This window comes from Mixophyes fleayi, chromosome 4, assembly GCF_038048845.1.
Source record: "Mixophyes fleayi isolate aMixFle1 chromosome 4, aMixFle1.hap1, whole genome shotgun sequence".
Lineage (NCBI taxonomy): Eukaryota > Metazoa > Chordata > Amphibia > Anura > Limnodynastidae > Mixophyes > Mixophyes fleayi.
In genome coordinates this window covers 96,593,160-96,612,278 of record NC_134405.1, presented here as the reverse complement: position 1 = coordinate 96,612,278, position 19,119 = coordinate 96,593,160, and the positions used below count along the sequence as shown (strand labels likewise).

Sequence of the window (19,119 nt, the reverse complement as noted above, 5' to 3'; positions counted from 1 at the left end):
TATAAAAAAATTAACCTAGACAGTTGACAAATTGTTAGATCAGAACTTACTGATTTTACATATTAGCTGCTTCCACTTGATCTCTTCTATGTAAAACACAAACACACTGCTACTTTAGATAAGCAACTTCCACAACCAAAGTAGCTACAAGCATCTTAACAATTTAGTGTATTATAGTGTGCCTGCCACAGTATTTCCTCCAGTCCCAGTGTTCCCTTCTGCTTCCTAGCTACATTTACCACTGGTCTTCCCATTTAAAGTTTGTATATTGGTGCATTGCTATGGACAAGTATTTAAAAGTATATGGCGCGTGTGTTTAGTATTATTGTATAGAGAATACATGTATACTGTACGGTAGATTATGCAGATATTAGAAGTCACCTCAGAATTCTATAGCTTATAAAAGGCACCAAGCCTATTGTTTCCCACATTTAAGTGGACCCAACACTCCTTGGTAACATGTAATATTCTAATAATCCACAGTGCAACATAGTGTGGCTCAGTGATGTGATTGATTTATAAAGAATTTATAGACTCAATAGTTGTTTAGCCCACAAAATTGTTGTCCCCTCCAATATAGGCTAAGAGCATACTTTTAATGCTTATTTACTACTAGAACCTTACCAAGTTTTATAGTATGCCAATCACACGTACTGATCACTCCATACAACTGAAATGCTGGCAGCCCTTATTAAATGTAGTAGTTCAGTCGGATGGCCAAATAACCAAGTTTTTGGTCAATTAAGCTGCAGGCAAACTGGCTGCATTTTGTCCATACATTGCAGATCTGGTTCTTCTACAGCCTTTGGGTTGGCCGATTAAAACATCGGAACATATCAGACGCTGCAACCTCCAACCTGTCTGATAATGAGAGATGAGTGGATTTTGATTGGGAAGAATTCATTGCCATTTGGGAGTCTACATAAAGCAGTGTTGACAATGAAGAAACTGGCAGAACAAGTTATATCACATGTAATATGAACTTCATATTTTTGCTGTTATGCTGCACATACTTGTACCATGACCTTTTACCATAAGATAAGACTATACATAGGCAGATCTTTTTTACAAATCAGATGTCAGCCATCACCACTTTAAATTATGCTGTGTTCCTATTGCATACACTAATGTCTAATGTAGACCTCTGCAACCTTATATCACTTTAGCTTCTGCTGAACTACATGTCCTATGAGCCACAGCTAGCTGCAGTTTAACAAATCTGCCTCTTCCAGTACTGGCCCCCATCCAAAACCTAGGAGCGAGTTTGTCATCTGTGCTTAGTATATTAATGCTTGCTCATGGGGGCTGTGCGATCTGCAGTTTATTACAATTACCAGGAATTCCTCAGGTAGCTCGTCTCTGGGATCTCTCTCTCTGGTAGTTGCTGACGCTGTAGTGGCCTCTTTCAAACAGACTAAAGCTCTTTTATTACATTTTGTCTCCTGCCAGATTTATTTTACCTCATGGAGAACATCTGAAATTCTTATCCAGAAACCGCAGTGGAAGTACACACGTAAACGTTGGGAAGCACAAGATGACGACTACTGTCAATTCAATCTAAAAAAGATCAAACATTCTTCTTTCCTTAATAGTAAAGCATTATTGATGTTCTGTTACAAAACAACAACAAACAAATCAGAAATCACTGCATGCAGCACTCCTAATGAAGGCGAGAAAACCAGGGCTGCGTAACAATGTTGAGGGGGATGTGAGTGGAGCACCATTTAAAACTGGTGAACAATCATTTACATGGCTGAGAATTAAGCTTTAGCAAAGAATACTTGATAGGGGGATGAGCATTTCCAGTTTAATTCAATGTGCCGGAGCGATTTTAGCCACCCCCTGATACCACCCTAATACTGCATCTGTAAGTCCGTCAAATGTTCACAAAAACACTATCATCATTTATATAGCGCCACTGATTCCGCAGCGCTGTACAGAGGACTCATTCACATCAGTCCCTGCCCCATTGGAGCTTACAGTCTAAATTCCATAACATACACAGAGAGAGAGAGAGAGAGAGAGAGGCTAGGGTCAATTTTGATAGCAGCCAATTAACCTACCAGTATGTTTTTGGAGTGTGGGAGGAAACCGGAGCACCCGGAGGAAACCCACGCAAACACGGGGAGAACATACAAACTCCTCACAGATAAGGCCATGGTCGGGGAATTGAACTCCTGACCCCGGCGCTGTGAGGCAGAAGTACTAACCACTAAGCCACCGTTCTGCCCCAAACACTATTTCAATTGTTTTACTATCCTTTAACATGTAGCCTAACAACTAATTATTTCTATCCATCCATCTACCACTTTTTCTTTTCAAGACAAGTACAGATAGGTACCAGTAAGGTCACAGACAACCATATTTCTGATATGCAAGTGCCACTTTCCCAGGCTGTCATCCCTGATGTCAAGGAATTCAGCCAACCAATCTGAAGTGATGTTTGTGCTGGCAGATTCATCCACTGCATGATTCACCCATCAGCTAGTACATGTCCATGACAACCAACAAGACATTTGCAGAAAGGTTAGGCTAGTGATGAAAAACCTATTTACATAAGCCGTGATATATAATAAAGAATGAAGAAAAATAAATAAATCTGTGAGCGGCTTTGTACATCCACGTCACTTGTCCCAAAATGGCCCCACATGCTCCAAAAATCCTCCACGTCCTTTCGTGTCTCTCAAATCTCATCACGTGCCCCTCATTCCTCTCCACTTCTACAGCTGGAACCCACAGAGGAAAGAGAGCGCATTGCAGTCCTTCCTCCTCCCCTGATGTGCTGTGTGATCTGCCTGCGTCGGGCCAAGGAGGGCACTAAGTGGAAGTTGGCGGCTCGACATTATAACCAAGGAGTCAGATTGTCAACAGCAGGTGGAAGCTCAGTGCCTGTTGCCCACCACTGGGTTAGGCAGTCACAGATACCCATCAACACCTGTCACTGGAAAAGAAACAATGGATAGGCAGAAGGTTGTATTAAAACAGTATTAAATTAGTGGGGCATAGGTTATTATAAACCCTGGTACAATCTAGGTATAACTTTTTATTAACCAGAAAAAAAAAAATTCAACACAACCCAAAATTCCAAATACATGTATGTTACTCAAGATTGGGGTGGTTATATTGCCAGGAAACTCTGGCCCAAATCTAGCCTATAAATCATTTGGGAGTGCAGGCGATTGGTTGTGTGTGAGAGCTCATCGGCTAATTATCTTGAAAAGGCAAAAGAAAATTATGGGATTACAATGGCAAGCAGGTGAAACTTCTGACAGAAAACATTTTGGCATGAATTCTAGTTAATCTGTGTGTAGAAGTGGTGTATATTTAATAAAGGTTGGTATTAAGACAACGGCTTTGACTTTACAGCAAATCAAATGAACATTGCAAATAACCATCGCATGGCAGTGGTTGTTTATTATACACTAATCCATCTAACAAGCCAGCGACTAGGTGTGATGCTGCTGCTGAACCTGAGCACCAGGTGACAGGACCAGAGCCCAATTTCCCCTCCCAATTGGTCAAATTGAATGAAATTCCGCTGCTCAGCGCTCAGACACATTGCCCTATTGAGATCAGATCACTTCCTGGCATGGCGGTCAATTGGGGACCACAAGTTGTAATATCAGGCCAACTGCTGGACATCACTGCAGATATGGCCAGTAAACTGTTCTCTATCCTCAAATTATGACATCAAGCCACCAGCACAATAAGTTTACATAAAGCAAACGTGAAACCATGCTTGCTCAAGACTTGATGGTCTTAGAGGAAACCACAATATGGGGGGATATGCTGGATATAATTAAAGCATGTTAGCGAAAAATGTATTTCAAATAGTTGGTGGTGATACTTAAAGGGACTGTACAGTTAAAAGCAAAATATTGCCCTCTGCAACCACTCATCATAACAGTATTGTTTTATTTATAATTACTTATGCAGTCTCCCTGCTTCAAGCCTGGATGGTAATATATTTCACACATCTGCAGACCCGCATAACCATACATCTCTCTGGGCCCTCTAAGACACAAATGCTTCATAGTTCATTAGTCACAGACGGGCAGGAAGATTACAGGATAAAGTGGGTCTACAGAGCTGTCAAATCTGTTATCATGCAGGCAGAGCAGGGAGATAAGCAGTTTACAGTTTCTGCACGCTTGGATCAGATTGGTAAATAAGATATTTCATAGATAGATCACAAGATGCCCGTTTCACTCTGGAACTTTCAAGAGTCTCCTAGTGATTAACTGTAACACTGGCGTTACACTGGAGGTGGTAAAACCATCTACCTAGGGGTGTAGAGCATCCCCATCTCGCAGGCGGTGGCAGATTACCAGATATGTTGCACAGAATGGAGGACTGACAGGTGGCAGATTAAGTCACCACAAACATAACGGATATGTATGCTCGGCATTGATGGTTTCCTTTACCAACAGCTTTTATACCACTATTAGGGCTATGCGGGCTTTGCAGTTAGTGGTATATATGTAAAGAAATAATCCATTAATGGACAGCATATTTTACTTCTATATTTCATATTAAAGAATTTACATTTATGATTCAGTGGGTTTTTAATGTTAAAATGTATTCCTCATCAGAATGGAGACTTGCTGCCAACCACTGTGGTAGAAGATGCCTTTGAAATGTTCCTTTGCTTTTACATGTTTGGTCCAATTAATATAGCTTAAGATAACCACTCTCCATGAAGTGCCAACAAAAATGGCAAGATCAAGTTATCCAAAGACACAGTGCAACAGACTACAAACAGCGTCTATACACATTAGTATACGGCCAGCTCACATCAGTCAGGGACACAATAATCCACATTAGACTGTGAATGCTGTATGATAGCGCATTGCTTAGACTTCTCCATACTGCAGCAGAGAGAGGACACACTCAACTTCCATTGGGTTTTGACTTTAAGTCTTCACTCTGAAGCTGATTAAATAAGGAGCAGGACATAGCCTCCAAACATATGGGTGCAATCCTTATGTTTATTTGGCAATAAATGTTTACTCTGCTGTGAGATCGGTGCTCTCTGAAAATCAATTGGCCTTGTAATGGCATTCTGAATGCCAGATAGGAATAATAAAAGCACTACTAAGTGCTTTTCCTATAATCTGCACTGCCATTTTAAATGATGGTCTTATTCACAAAGGCATCTTATAGTAATAAATACTATTGTTTCTTACCACAGACACGATACTATAAATTGATACAGGAAAAACGTATTTGTCTAGAAAGAGCCTGTAGGTGCTTCTCACTGAGATCACATGTACCTGTGATGTTACTGCAGGAGAAGGAGTCTATTATGGTCATCTTAAGCCATTGTAAAAAATACCAGTTACAATTTAAATTACCTACTGGGAAAATTAGTAATCTCCATGATTATTACCAATGCCAATCATCAATAGCAGGCTATTCTGTCAGAAATAAAACAACACTAGTACTCCAGAGGAGCGATACAAAGTTACAATTTTGAATATTGATGTCTCTGTATTTTGTGCATAAACAACTGGAAAAAAACCTTTGAATAACTTTGGCATAGAGCGGCTGTAGTTTCACTGGTTTGCTGCACTGCAGATTGTTGCTTTTACAATCACATGTTTTGTGTTGGAAAGATCATTCTAACATGGCTGTGGAACATTCATTAGAAAGCACATAATTCTAAATATATATATATATATACACACAGTATCCTCCGAAGATTGTACCGCTTTATTCATCTGGACATATATAGAAATAAAGACACTAGCAGTCCCAGGATTTCCTTTCCATGCATTCTTTATTCCAACACAGCCGTAGTACTGTCCTCAAGCAACAAGAAACAAATCAGAGCAGATTCTGTTCATTTTATAAAACAAATTCCTAGACTCACAGTATATGTCAGGCATATAATCCCCTGTACAGACAGACAGTGTCCTCTGTGACCAAGAATAAGGGCTGTTCACCTGCTCAGCCCCAGGGACAAGAACCCACGCCTGCCTCCATCTCCTCTGCTGGGCTCAATTTACATGTAGTGTTACCTTTACATATAGCGTTTGTGTCTTTCCAGTGTGAAAAAGGGGGAAATACTATAAACTGAAGTAAAATTACTTTAGAACTTTCTTCATAAATGTTAACATTTTTTTCTCTCCCAGAAATCATTATAAAAATCTTTTAATAGCAAAAAAAAAACAAACAATTTAGGGCTAAAAATCTAACAAACCCTTTAAGTTGTTTAAAAAAAACGGGCCGTCAACTGTCAGCGTCTAAGGTAATAAAGTAAGCGAGACAAAAATTACAAGATTCTAGTGTTGAAAAGGACTAAAAAAAACCTACCTGGAATGCATTATGGAATAATTTCAGGAGAGAAACACAGGTTGTTAGAGCTTTTTTTTTTCTAGTACTACATCTTCACATTTAAATTTTATTTTAATATTATATTTTGCTAACACGAAGATCACGAGTGGCATTTATTTGAGAGATAGATCATTATTTTACCAATGAACTCTATCCATATTGTCTTCATACATGATCATTTGTTGTGGATAAATAGCTTCATCAAGGTAGCCCTATGGGGAATAACAAATCTTTAAGAGAATGTTCCATCACAATACATTATACATTTACCAAACAAGCAAAACTCCTCTTGATTCATTTAAAAAAAATAAATCAATTGAAGTAGAATATACGGATTACCAGATAAAATTATACATCAGATCCAAATAGATCCAGTTGACCCAGAGCTGTTGTGATGGGATTAACCGGCAGTAGAACGATGTCCTTCAAAATAACGATGTGTAAACATGTTCCATATTATAAACTGTGCTCTAGAAAAAGAGGTTCCAGGTCCTCTTGGACACCTCTAGAAGGTTGAGATTAAGTTACAGCAGCTGATAGCACATGAACAATTAAAAAAAAAAAAAAAAAAGACAAATTACCACTGGATGCTTGATCTGCATAATCCAACCCAAGTGAGGGTATTTTTGGACAGTGTTAAGAGATTGCCCAGCACCATTGTGGACATGTCTTCTCAGACTCGTTGCTTCTGCTGTTCACAGTAAGTGAGGTAAGACTGGAGGAAGCTCTCAGGAATTGGGCAGCTCATGAGAAATGAACTGCTTTAGTCTCTCTAGATACTGCGCATACAACTCTATGTCATTGTGCCCTGCTCCTTCCACCCAGAGAGGTTCTACAGCTCGTGGGCAACGCTCATACATTGCCAGGCCGTGTGAGAAATCAATCACTTCATCTTCAGTTCCGTGGATTATCAGTACGGGAGACGTGACCTTTGAGATTTTGTCGATGCTGCAAGAGGACATGACACAAAGGAATTATACCAAAAACACATGTAGATATCAACAATTTAAAAAGGGCACTAAACTGATATAAACAGTTAAGTTACAAAACAATGCAACAAATACCAATTAAAACTGCTCATCAAGCTTTGACAAAACTTATGTTGGACATTTTATCTACTGTTGGCAATGAGAAAAGTGCAAATAATCTTTTGGCTTTATAATAAGCCATAAAGCCATGGAAAAGAATTCAACTTGTTTTTAAAGTCCATTGTTTAAATTGAGCAGAAGGTGCCTCAATGGCTTGTGTGCTCCTGCTACCTGCCTGGAGATACATTGGGGTGGCAGCAGCGAGACAAGTGCGGTAGACAGTGATGGATTCTCCTTGCTACAGCCAAAAGACAGGCAGCTCACCAACACCACCCTGTGTGCAAGAGTATGCAGGAGTGAGAGGAGCAACAGTAGTGCAGGATGTTGTAAGACTGGCAGGAGGGTGACAGACCCCCAGGAAGGAAGCTCTGGGGACCATGTTTTCAGTTAGAAAAAATTAAGATCCCCAAGTAGCCAAGCTATTGTGCTGGGATGTATCTTCTGAGGAAAGGGTTAAGCATTAAAGGAGTCACAGTTATCTTTGTTCCAAATTACCTAAATGCTGGCATTTCTTTCACTGGTATTTCATTTGCTCCAGCTAAACAAAATTTGCATTTTGTAAAAACTGGAAACATTCTCCTGGCCAACTCTGCTTCCGACTTCTGGGGAAGCCAATATTTAAGCAGCACAGTATGTGGACAGTTTTCCACAGCTGCAACACATTGCACTTAGAACTCTGAAATTGAATCCTGACAAGGTCTCCAAAGTTGAGAAACAATAAGATATTAAGCACAATCAGAACTTCTGTGCCTAGAAGGGTTTGTACAGTGTCTTAATACTCAGCAACTGATGTATGGGGCCAGGAGCCACTGGTATGGAAATTTTAAGAATGGAAGACACAAAGGGACATTTTTGAAGGACAAAGTATGTGCATCTGCAAGGATTTATTTTTAATATACACAAGTGGAGGAAGTTGCCCACCAAGCGTATTTAATATTTCATGCCCACTCCATGGTCTTTGGAAACACCCTTATAAAAGCATTCTGTGCCTAAATCCACACATAGGAATAGAAAAATGACAAGCGGGCAGAGTGGGAACAATAAAAATGTCAGGACAAAGGCCAAACTCCTACCACTGTAGGGACACTCCCTTTATTAATTTAAATGTGTCTGTTTTTCTCCTAAAATACTACTCGGTTTAGTCATTTATGTCTTAAATTCATTATCAGAGGGAGGAGACATTGGGACTGTCTGTATAGTGCATGGGTCACTTTTTGTGTGTTTGATGATTTTTACTACATGGGTCAATGTGCTTTCCTGGAAGGTGCAAAACTACTTCCCATTGTAAATAGAAGAAACACGATCTTATGCGCTTTGAGGTGGCAGCAACTCACAGGCTATGCTCCTTCCCAAAGCGGGCGATGGCCATGTAAATGCACCTCTTCCACCACTTAACTACATTTACATCACCCCATCTCCTAAAATTAAATCTTGCTTTTGCACTTCACTTCAAAAGTGGGTGTTAAAATGCACCCAAGACACACTTTGTAAGGTGTGCCCTCAATCCGCTTAACACCTAGACCTCTTGGGACTGCGAATCCATGCCCGTCAATGTACTTCAGCAGAGGTTCAGCTGTAACTTCATAAAAGAGCATTTTTACTGTGATTCTTTACAGGTCAATAAATAACCTTTATTGATCAGCACAAAACACAGGGTGACCTTACAGTATGACATTCTTCCCTCAATAGGTGTCATTAAAGATGACTGGTCAGCAACAACTCCCCTCACACTACAATTTCCAACAAGTTATTTTCCACTGGTGCCAATTCTAGAGAACCCCCTCTAAGTGTTCTCATATAGTAACAGCACTAAAACATTTTTATAAAAAAAAAAATAAAAAAAATACATACATCACCCCCCTCGAATTGGGAACAGGCCATTTTTAATTCATGAAGGCATGAGCCACTGCATTTAGGGAAACACCACCTTCTTCAGATGCCTACCTGTTTAAGGGGTTCACTTCCCCAAAACTCAGTGATGAATAATTTTTTAAACTAGTTCCTGTTGGGGCTTTCATCACGTTCCTGTGTGCAGTATTTGAGCAGTTATTAAAGATCACCTGTCACTTTTGAAATAGTGCCTGTTTGTACCTGTAACCAAAAATATATATAAAATGCTGCACATCGCTTTATACTCATTTCTCGGGCGGCACCTTCATTACATTACAGTTCCTCTGAGTGGTGCTCCTTGGGGGGCACAGGAACTCTCTGTCCTCTTTAATATCAATTATGAAGCTGAAAAACAAATCTTTCACTGGCCAACAATGGAATGACCAACTTTAAACTTGGCCTCAAATTGTGGTTGGGGCCCATCTGAATACATACAAACAGATAGATTGGGCATGCATAGCAGGTGTTTGACAAAACATATCCAAATCCAACAATTACAGCATATACTAAATGAACTTGATAGGTAATCCAACAATTATTATAACAAAAACGTCATCCTCTTACCTGGGGAAAGCATCAAAACAGTAGGTCTTCCTTGTGTCAGGAAAGGCTACCCGCAGTCCAGACATGAGAGGAGAGTGTAGGATGACTGCTGCACATTCATAGCGTGATGCTAGGTCTACCGTAGGGACAGTGCCGATACTCTGACCATACAGGATAATATTTTCAGGGTTCACCGCATATCTGTAGAGATAAGGCAGGCAATTTGGGGCAAATTAAATCACTTCTATGCGAATTCCTTAAAAAATTGTCTATATAAACTTAATTGATGACTTATAAGAGAATGCAAGTGAAACACAGTGCACGCATGGAACAAGACAAGTCCACATAGATTAGACACATTTACATGGTTAAAGTCAGGAAGGACCTGTTCAGGAGCCAGGGTAGATATCCATCCATTCACAGAGAGAGAAAAACAAACTCCCAAAAGTTGGGCCGCAGCAGCAATGTTTTAAGTGCCTTGGCTGCCTCCTGGGATATGTCAGACCCTGATTATTAGTTATTGACAATATGGAGTAAAGAAAACAAAACGGGGAAGTGTCTGCATGGCATTAGGTGAAGTTATATTACTTATGAGACTGAATGGCAAGCAAAATATGGGTCAAATAGAGGAAAATGTTGAAATAATACAGGGCAGAAAATAAACCAAATGGAATCACAACATGAAAACATATAGACAACAAATACAAATGAAGAAAGTGACAGTGTAACACAAGCAAACATATAGTAAATATTATTTGCAGCTAAACAAAAAGTTGTTTAAACATCTGTTTTGAGCCGCCAATGTATGAATATGGTCTACTTAGTCTAGGAAGATATCACTGACAGAGTAAGTTCCCCAACTCTAGACAGAGAAGAGGCAGGAGTCATCTGTCTAGCCAGCAAACATCATAATTGGGGATAAGGAATTTCACAGCCAAGACATTAACATGAGAGGTCTCAGCGATTTCCCCCTTTGTTAGCTGTGAACATTACAAATTAGGAGTGAGAGCTCACTGGGCAGGCAACATAATGAGCAGTAATAAGGAAGGAAAGTGAGAGGAATAGTGGCATTTCACAGGTGCTCACCACATGACATGGGGATTTCAGCACTTTTTCTCAAAGACTAACACTTACGACCAGGGAGAGCATATTTGATCTTTCTAATTGGATTAACTAAAGATCTGTTTTGCTTCACTGACTCCCCATCTTCCTCCCCTGAATTCCATGTACCCAGTAAAGATTGTATATAATGGAGAGCTACTTAGGAGCCGTTGTGAGTCCACGAGCACAGTGGGCGATTCAATGGATATATGCTGTTTGGAAATAGAGCTATATCTCAAAGTAACTAGGGAAACTCTACCATTTTCAGCTTATTGGCTTCATCATTAGTACTGATACTATCTGTTGTTTTCAATTTACCAAGGAATTCCGACAAGCAGCATAGGCAAAGTTCAAGAACCAATGTTTAGGTCATATGGCGGACAACTTACAAAGTTTAAGCATGTTCTCTCTTATTATACCTGTATAACGTATTCAGAAAACTGTACCTATTTAGAGTCTTATTTATTGTACAGTTGTTCCTAGATCATATTCTCCTCTTAAACCATTTCTTCAACAGGCTCTCCCAGCTATTAACCTTATTTATGAAACTTCATACGGCGGATTAGTCTGCAGAGCACCTGAGATTCTCCAACATGCAAACGTTATAGACAAAACCAATAATCAAATCCATGACTATAGTCCTAATTCCACCAATACAGGTATGGTAACACCTAACCAAGGGACATTAGACCAAAATATTAGTCTAGAAGTAATGGCAGATATTTTTGAAAGCCTGTGCAAAAATATTGGATTATGAAGTTAATTTCATATAGAGGTGCATATAACACAGGCCTCACATCACCACTTTGTGCTGTTGGGGGACCCTGCAACTATCACAATCTGTGGCTTCCTGCTTACATTTACTGTCCTCCTCACATCATGACACTAATACTACAACTAGTGAACAGGTCCCCGTCTCCCACAATGTGTTTTTCTGGAGCTCTGATGCTGAATAAAAACATGGATACAACCATTGGTTAAGAGACGATTCTAGGAAAACAAACACTGTACCATATTACATGATAGTTTGGCAACTCTACTGACACTATTCCACTGGAGAGTGTGGATGTTATTTTGACAGTGAAAATAGTGGCCCTGTTTAATAATTGTAAACATTTTAAAAGAATAAATAAACAAACCCTCAGCCCCCTTAAACAGAGCAGTTGATATGGGGACCTGAAGACTTATTCAGGATCATAGTTGTGAGATCTTAGTTCTGTAACACCCATCATATACTAAGTTGCATAAAAAAAGCTCCTGAAAACTAAAGCAGGGTCATGCGGCCTGGCTGACTGCTCTCTAATAACATATTGGAAGTATGTTGCATATTATGTTGGTCATGCATCATAACTCCCGATTAAGAAAGTGTGCTGCCTTATGTATTATAGTAACAGGTCCGCCAGTAAAAGATCTGTGCTCACCATGAAAGCATAATCACCTATAAAAAGCTGCACCTCAATGCTAGAAAACATAAGCATGTCAATCAACAGCAATGTGTGTATGTTGTACCTTATGGTAAACATGGTACATGCTAGTCTGCATTCTCCATTATAATTGCTTCATCAACTGCTTACAGTGCAATGCATACATAAATAAGGGTTTCAACAAGTAATCAGCTTCAAATAATAAATAGTATTTTGGCTGGCTGGTTACTTTTCCAAAGGCCTAGGCAATTCCCTTTAATCTGAATGAAGAACACCCAATTAGATAATGGTCATGGCACAGACAGAGTTATATGCAGTACGTGGCCCAAACACACAAAGATCCTGATAAAGGGAAACTCCATTGAGACTTAATAGCTGTGTAGCAACAAACAGAGTGTGATACACAAGACCATGGCAGAACAAAGCGCTTGGTTTGGAAAAATGAGGAAAAGGGAGCAGATAGGCAGGATAAACATTATTGCTGGGCTTGAAGACAAGGATCGAAATTGTAATCATAGTATGAAAAGGAAGACAATACCATGACAGGGAAAAGGGAAAGGCGATAGTCACATTTATTTGCAGTAGCACTAGCTGTTAAGGGCCAGACACTTTGATAGTCAGGGAGGGAGTCATAGACCAGTGGTTCTCACAAGAGCTAGGATATAACAATGATGCTAATGATAACTACAGGTGAAAACATATGAAAGTCAAGATTGTATCCATCATTGCAATACTATAACTGCTAGTTCATGGAGCATTAGTTGATGTAAGTGTTTGAAATATAAATTAAACAGTCTGGGCCCCTGAGAGTTAGTCTTACATGATGGACACCATTTAATATCCACAAATATTCCAAAATGTTCTCTTGTCTAGTGGTGGTCTAATACACGTCCATGTCCAACATATGTTTCCATATTCAACCAGGAACTATGCAACTTTACTACCAACTATGGACACTGCTAACACAAGACCATTCTGGTATCCACTATGATGCCCAATCATCCTATTCATGCTAAATAATGAAAAACTAAACAAAAAATATACTTTGGAGCAGTGGTTCCCAAACTATGCGCCTAGGCGATCTCACAAGGGGGTGCCTCGGCCAGGGCCAATGGTATCTCACAAGGGGGTGCCTCGGCCAGGGCCAATGGTAAGCAAGGCGGTCACCTAAGTAGTCACCTACTTGGTAATTATTTTGGCTTAGGGGTTCCTTGAAAAAATTATGGAGACCCCCTAAGGGTGTCTCGATCAGTACACGTTCCACATTTCAATTTTCAATACCATTGTGGCATATAGAGAATGTAGCAAAATCTGTGCAAGAGATCTCTTAAAAGTTTTTGAAAGCATTGGCTAAAAACTGCTGCTCTACATAGGTCCTGGACTATGATGCCTTAGCGCTATGGCTCACAGGCAGCTTAGATATCATCCAGGTGGTAGATTTTGCAGACATGAAAAAAGAGAAAGTAGCACAACCTAAATGTAATTAAAAAAAAATTTAATTAAAAATAAACCCAAATATTTGGGAAAAGATAACTTTTTTAAATGATTAGGAATATCCAAATGACAAACAAAATAGAAAAAAAAAGTATTTTGTATATCATTTAGACATTCCTACTTCTTTAAGAACCTCATTTCCAGTAACTTGGGGTTTCTTTTATATATTAAATTCAGATGGTTTGGTTTAATTTTTGCACTTTACGATGAACCGGTGCTACGTCACTTCTTGATCACACACACACTATAGATGCACCAGTTTTTTTACTTGCTTTTAACTTTCATGCATTTTGGAGTTTTGCACAAGGTATTTTGTTTTAGCAGATTTTGCATCCACAGCCACATTCTCTAAAGCCTGTAAGGACAGTCTGTTATGCCAAAGGATGTAGTTTTAACATAAATTTAATAAAATGTGTTTCGCAAATGGGTTGTAGAGCTATTAAAAGAGGTTAGGTGCATGGTTATATTGTTCTGCGTAACGCATGACATGGTCCATTACATGTTACAAGTGAAGCATGCCATGCAAACACCCTCTGAACTGCTTTAATCCGTTACCACATATGGTATGTACACACTACTCAATGAAAGTGCCACAATATGCAAAACTCAAGCTCCTGCTTCAAATTAGCAGCAAGAATGCCATATAAAAAAAAAAAAAAAAAAAAAAAATGACTTCCCCTGAAAACCAAAATGAAGCCCTTGACTGTTCTGATGAGCCTGTGGTTAATTTGCAGTGGTTTTGTGTGTTTAGTAACTTGGAAGAAACGTCATGTTTGGACTCGCTCTTTTGATTATTGGAGTGTGATGTTCCACATCTTTACTGAAGGTGGAGAGCAGCTATAAACTTAAGAGACAGACTGGAGCCAGAGATCCTTGGAAATGTCATTCAGAGCTGCCACAATTTGCAGCAAACTTGTTATTTCATTTTCCTCTGTCTCAATCCTGTATCTCATTAGAGAACCAATGAAGAGCAAAGTGTACATGTCTGTAGCCAAAAAGAGAAGGAATTAGTATAAAAATTGTAGCAGTGACAAGAACAAACACTTGAAGAGAATTGTAGACCTAAAGGAATGAACATATGGGACAGTTTCATCAGATTTATATGTCAAACAAGCGTCTTTATCAAGGTTTTTTCATTTAAGGGGGTACAGAATGTAAAAAGAAAAAGCAAAACAAAAAAAGGTACACATTACTATCTTGGTTGCAATACAGGTATACAAAAACATGTATTCAGTAGAGCGAGGCCAAAGGCAAGCATACCGGCCTACGGTAAGGGGTGGGGGACTTGTACCATTCACCATAACCTCATGCCAGGAGAAGGAGAACCACTTCATAAGTGGCGAAGAAGCCGCAGTGGAGTATGGCAGCATCAGCATCTCCCATCTCAAAGCTAAATGGTACCTTAGATATTTTTCACTGGGTGGAAAGAATAGGTGTCTTCCAGGATTGGGTGATGGCAGCTTGCGTAGCAATTAGCATATGACCAATTACATACCAGTCCCCCGAGGGGGGAAAGGCAAAAGATCGCTAGCTCAGGGGTAGGTGGAAGGGTATAGTGTGTGAAGTCTTTAATTAGTTCAAAAACTTCCCTTCACGGAGGTGTACTACCGGGCATCCCTAAAAGGTGTGGAACAAATCCCCAATCCCGCCACAGCTACGCCAGCAGTACTTGGATTGAACAGGCCACATCTTGTGAAGCTTAGCTGGGGTTGAAATAAATCTTATGGCGTAAATTAAACCGCATCTCAGAATGGTTGAGGCCTCAAGACATACGGTGTGTGAACTTGAATATAACTTCCCATTGGATCATCTCTTACTCGTTCCCCAGGTCTCTTTCCCATTGCAAAAGAGATGGGAACTTAGTGGGCTCCTCTTCCTCATTCAGGAAACTGTACCAGAAAGACTAGTCCCGCGGTTCAGCCAAAAGAGATGCCTCCTGCTATTTCGCCAAGTCCGGGAGAGCAAGACCTCCCAGCCTTCTCTCGCAGGTCATGCAGGAATAGACCATGCACGGAGGCTTGCCCTTCCAAATAAAGGTTAATATGAGAGCACAAAGTTTATTCAGATACATTTTCGGCAGAGAAAAAAGCAGTTCTTGGAACAAATGCATCATTTTGTAGAGCAATGTAATTCTGAAAGCAGCAATTCTACCCAGCCAGGACACCTCACAGCACATCCAGGATGAAGTGAGCTTGGATAGTTGGGTAAACAGGGGGGAATATTTGTCATTTATCATAGATTCTAGGTGAGGTGTGACTGATATACCCAAGTAGGGTAAAGAAAATTTTTTCCACGAGTAGGTAAAATATGCCATCAGCTGGGCCAAGGTAGACTCCGGTATATTGACTGTGAGAGCATCCGACTGAGGTATTTAAACTTGTAGAAAGATGGTTTACCGTAGTCATCCAACATTCCATGGATGGCTGAAATGGGGTCTCTGGGCTGGTATTAAACAAGAGTACATCATCGGCAAATAAACATAACTGGTGAGAAGTGAAGCTTATTGTGACAACCTGACAAGCTGAGGTAAGTCTGATCTTTACTGCTAAATGCTCAATAGACAACAGAAATTATAAGAGGGTAGAGGGGACATTTGGGAAGGACCATTAAATTTGCTCTTGGAAACAAGTTGAACAGGTGCAACAGCCAAAAATAACCTAAGAAGAAAATGTCTATACCAAGTAAATAATAGATAGCTTGATTATTAATAGTACTGAGTAGACTAAACTACATGTGTACGGTCATATGTAGAAGAAAATAAAAAACAAATGATACAAAAGCACACATCCAGACATCCCTAAACTACCACAAAAAACTAAAATCAAACAAAGCACTGCAAATCTCAGGAAAAACATGAAAACAACATAATCTGCAAAGTAATGAGACATAAAATCATTTGTAAATGCCAAACCCTCTTATGGTATGTATGTTTACCTTGACTTTAATCTCTTACTGTAACAAATGTGTTGTGTGCAGATTAGACATATTTCAAGCGCTGTTGTACGAGACAAGATATGCAATAACGTGAAAGGTCATCTCTGCAAGAGTTTGCGGCTTGCATTTTTGTTGGCAATCACGTTCCCAGTTCGAGATTCATGATTGCATCAATTGAATACATTCTTATTACTAGAGGTGAATGAGTAATTATTGCTATAGAAACACCTATGTAGATTCCAGAAAAGAAACCATCACCTGAGCCCTGACAGTGCAAACCTTACAGCTCTCACTGCGGGATGGCAGAAATGTCTAAATTAGATTGTAAGATCACTCACAAGCAGGGTCTTCCCAACCCTGATTTATGCATGTCCTGTTTATCCCCACTTTGCAATGGTCCCTTCAATGGAATACAGACCTACACGGTGGCTAAGTGGCTAGCACTTCTGCCTCACAGCACTGTGGTCATGAGCTCAATGCCCGACCAGGGCCTTATCTGTGTGTAGTTTGTATGTTCGTGTGTGTTTCCTCCGAGTGCTCCAGTTTCCTCCCACACTCCAAAAACATACAAGTATGTTAATTGCCTCCTATCAAATTGACCCTGCTCTGTGTGTGTGTTCCATCCAATGCACAGTATTGCGGTCATGTGTTATATATGTACATTATATTACAGTACTGTGCAAACGTTTTAGGCAGGTGTGGAAAAAATGCTATTAATACTTCTATTTTTGAAAGCATTTTTGCTTTGCAGAATATTTTCCCACACCTGAATAAAACTTTTGCACAGTACTGTATATTATACACACACACACACACACACACACACACACACACAATAATATATATAATAAGGGTTAATTTAAAGGGTGCCCCACAGAATGTACTCAGAGCTTTACAACATTATTGACAAACAAATGGGGAGGGGGGTTACTTTGTAATATAAAAGCCGTATCCATAAGTATCTATGTACTATGTATAAGAGCAGCACGGTGCCTAAGTGGTTAAGCACTTCTGCCTCACAGCACTGGGGTCATGAGTTCAATTCCCGACCATGGCCTTATCTGTGTGGAGTTTGGAGTTTGAGTTCCCCCTGTTTGTGTGGGTTTCCTCCGGGTGCTCCGGTTTCCTCCCACACGCCAAAAAACATACTGGTAGGTTAATTGGCTGCTATCAAATAGATCCTAGTGTGTGTGTGTGTTGGCTGCTATCAAATAGATCCTAGTGTGTGTGTGTGTGTGTGGTGTTAGGAAATTTAGACTGTAAGCTCCAATGGGGCAGGGACTGTTGTGAGTAAGTTCTCTGTACAGCGCTTTGGAATTAGTGGCGCTATATAAAAAATGACACATCATGTGATAAAATGTGGTGCTCACACGGAGAGCAGGACATAGAACAGACAATAGTACATGCTGACCCCTAACCCTAAGTCTCAATATCTTTTTCACAAAACACATTTAAAAGCTCCATTATTTCCATAAGTTCAGCATCTAAATATTACACAATATTGATATTTTTTTTTTTTACTATATATTTTTGAAAAATCTTTTCGTATTGATTTTTGCAAAACATATGAAATACATAACAAACATTACATATATAATTGACAAGATGCTTCAACAATAAAGAAAGTGATGAATTTTGAGGAAAACTCAGAATTGTGGAAGGCAAATAGGTATATTACTATAACGGAAGAAGAATGTTGTTTCTTTTGTTTTATTTCTTGGGGGGTGTAAGAGGGACATAAGAGTTTTCTACTTATTGAATTGTGAATTAATGATGGAGAAGGGAATGAGTGGTATCCAGAGTTGTGAGAGACTAGGCATAGAGTGTGCATATCCATCATATAGGGGTATAAGTCAACTAAACAAATAGTAATCAGGGATATGTCAAATGGTTGTTAGTGGGGGTTTAGCATTATAGTGATTTGTCTAGGAAGACTCTATTTACATATATTTTTAAAAAAAGCCTTAATATGGAAAAATAACTATCTCTTTCTAAAAATAACTAACTATAACTACCACTATCTTCTGTTTTTTATTTAACTTTTTGCATTGTTTCCGGAGTAAACACATAAATGCAAAAGGAAAGTCTGCAGGTATCTCCCTGTTGTTCACTTACATCTCTATTCCTTGCTCAACCATCACCAGACCACACATTATCTGTAGCTGCTGAGATTGTCACCATGGATAAACATATAAGCTCTCATGTAGAGAACGGACCATATCATGTTGAAGCATGGCTGTAAATGCAGTGCCAAGCAGCCACCATACACCAACGCTTGGGCATCAGCAGTTTGCACTAACAGCCCCCAG

At 39.6% G+C, this 19,119-nt stretch overlaps 1 protein-coding gene across 1 annotated transcript in view; it reads right to left on the bottom strand.

Annotated features, from left to right (window-relative positions):
• Positions 1-5,760: 5,760 nt before the first annotated feature.
• The window catches only part of ABHD17C (abhydrolase domain containing 17C, depalmitoylase), a 34,489-nt gene continuing 21,130 nt past the window's right edge, over positions 5,761-19,119 (bottom strand). The window contains exons 2-3 of the mRNA XM_075207788.1: positions 9,879-10,058; positions 5,761-7,284 (exon numbers count right to left, since the gene is read on the bottom strand). Coding sequence (XP_075063889.1) covers positions 7,065-7,284; positions 9,879-10,058 — 400 coding nt within the window. The 3' untranslated portion in view covers positions 5,761-7,064. The remainder of the gene's footprint in view (positions 7,285-9,878; positions 10,059-19,119) is intronic.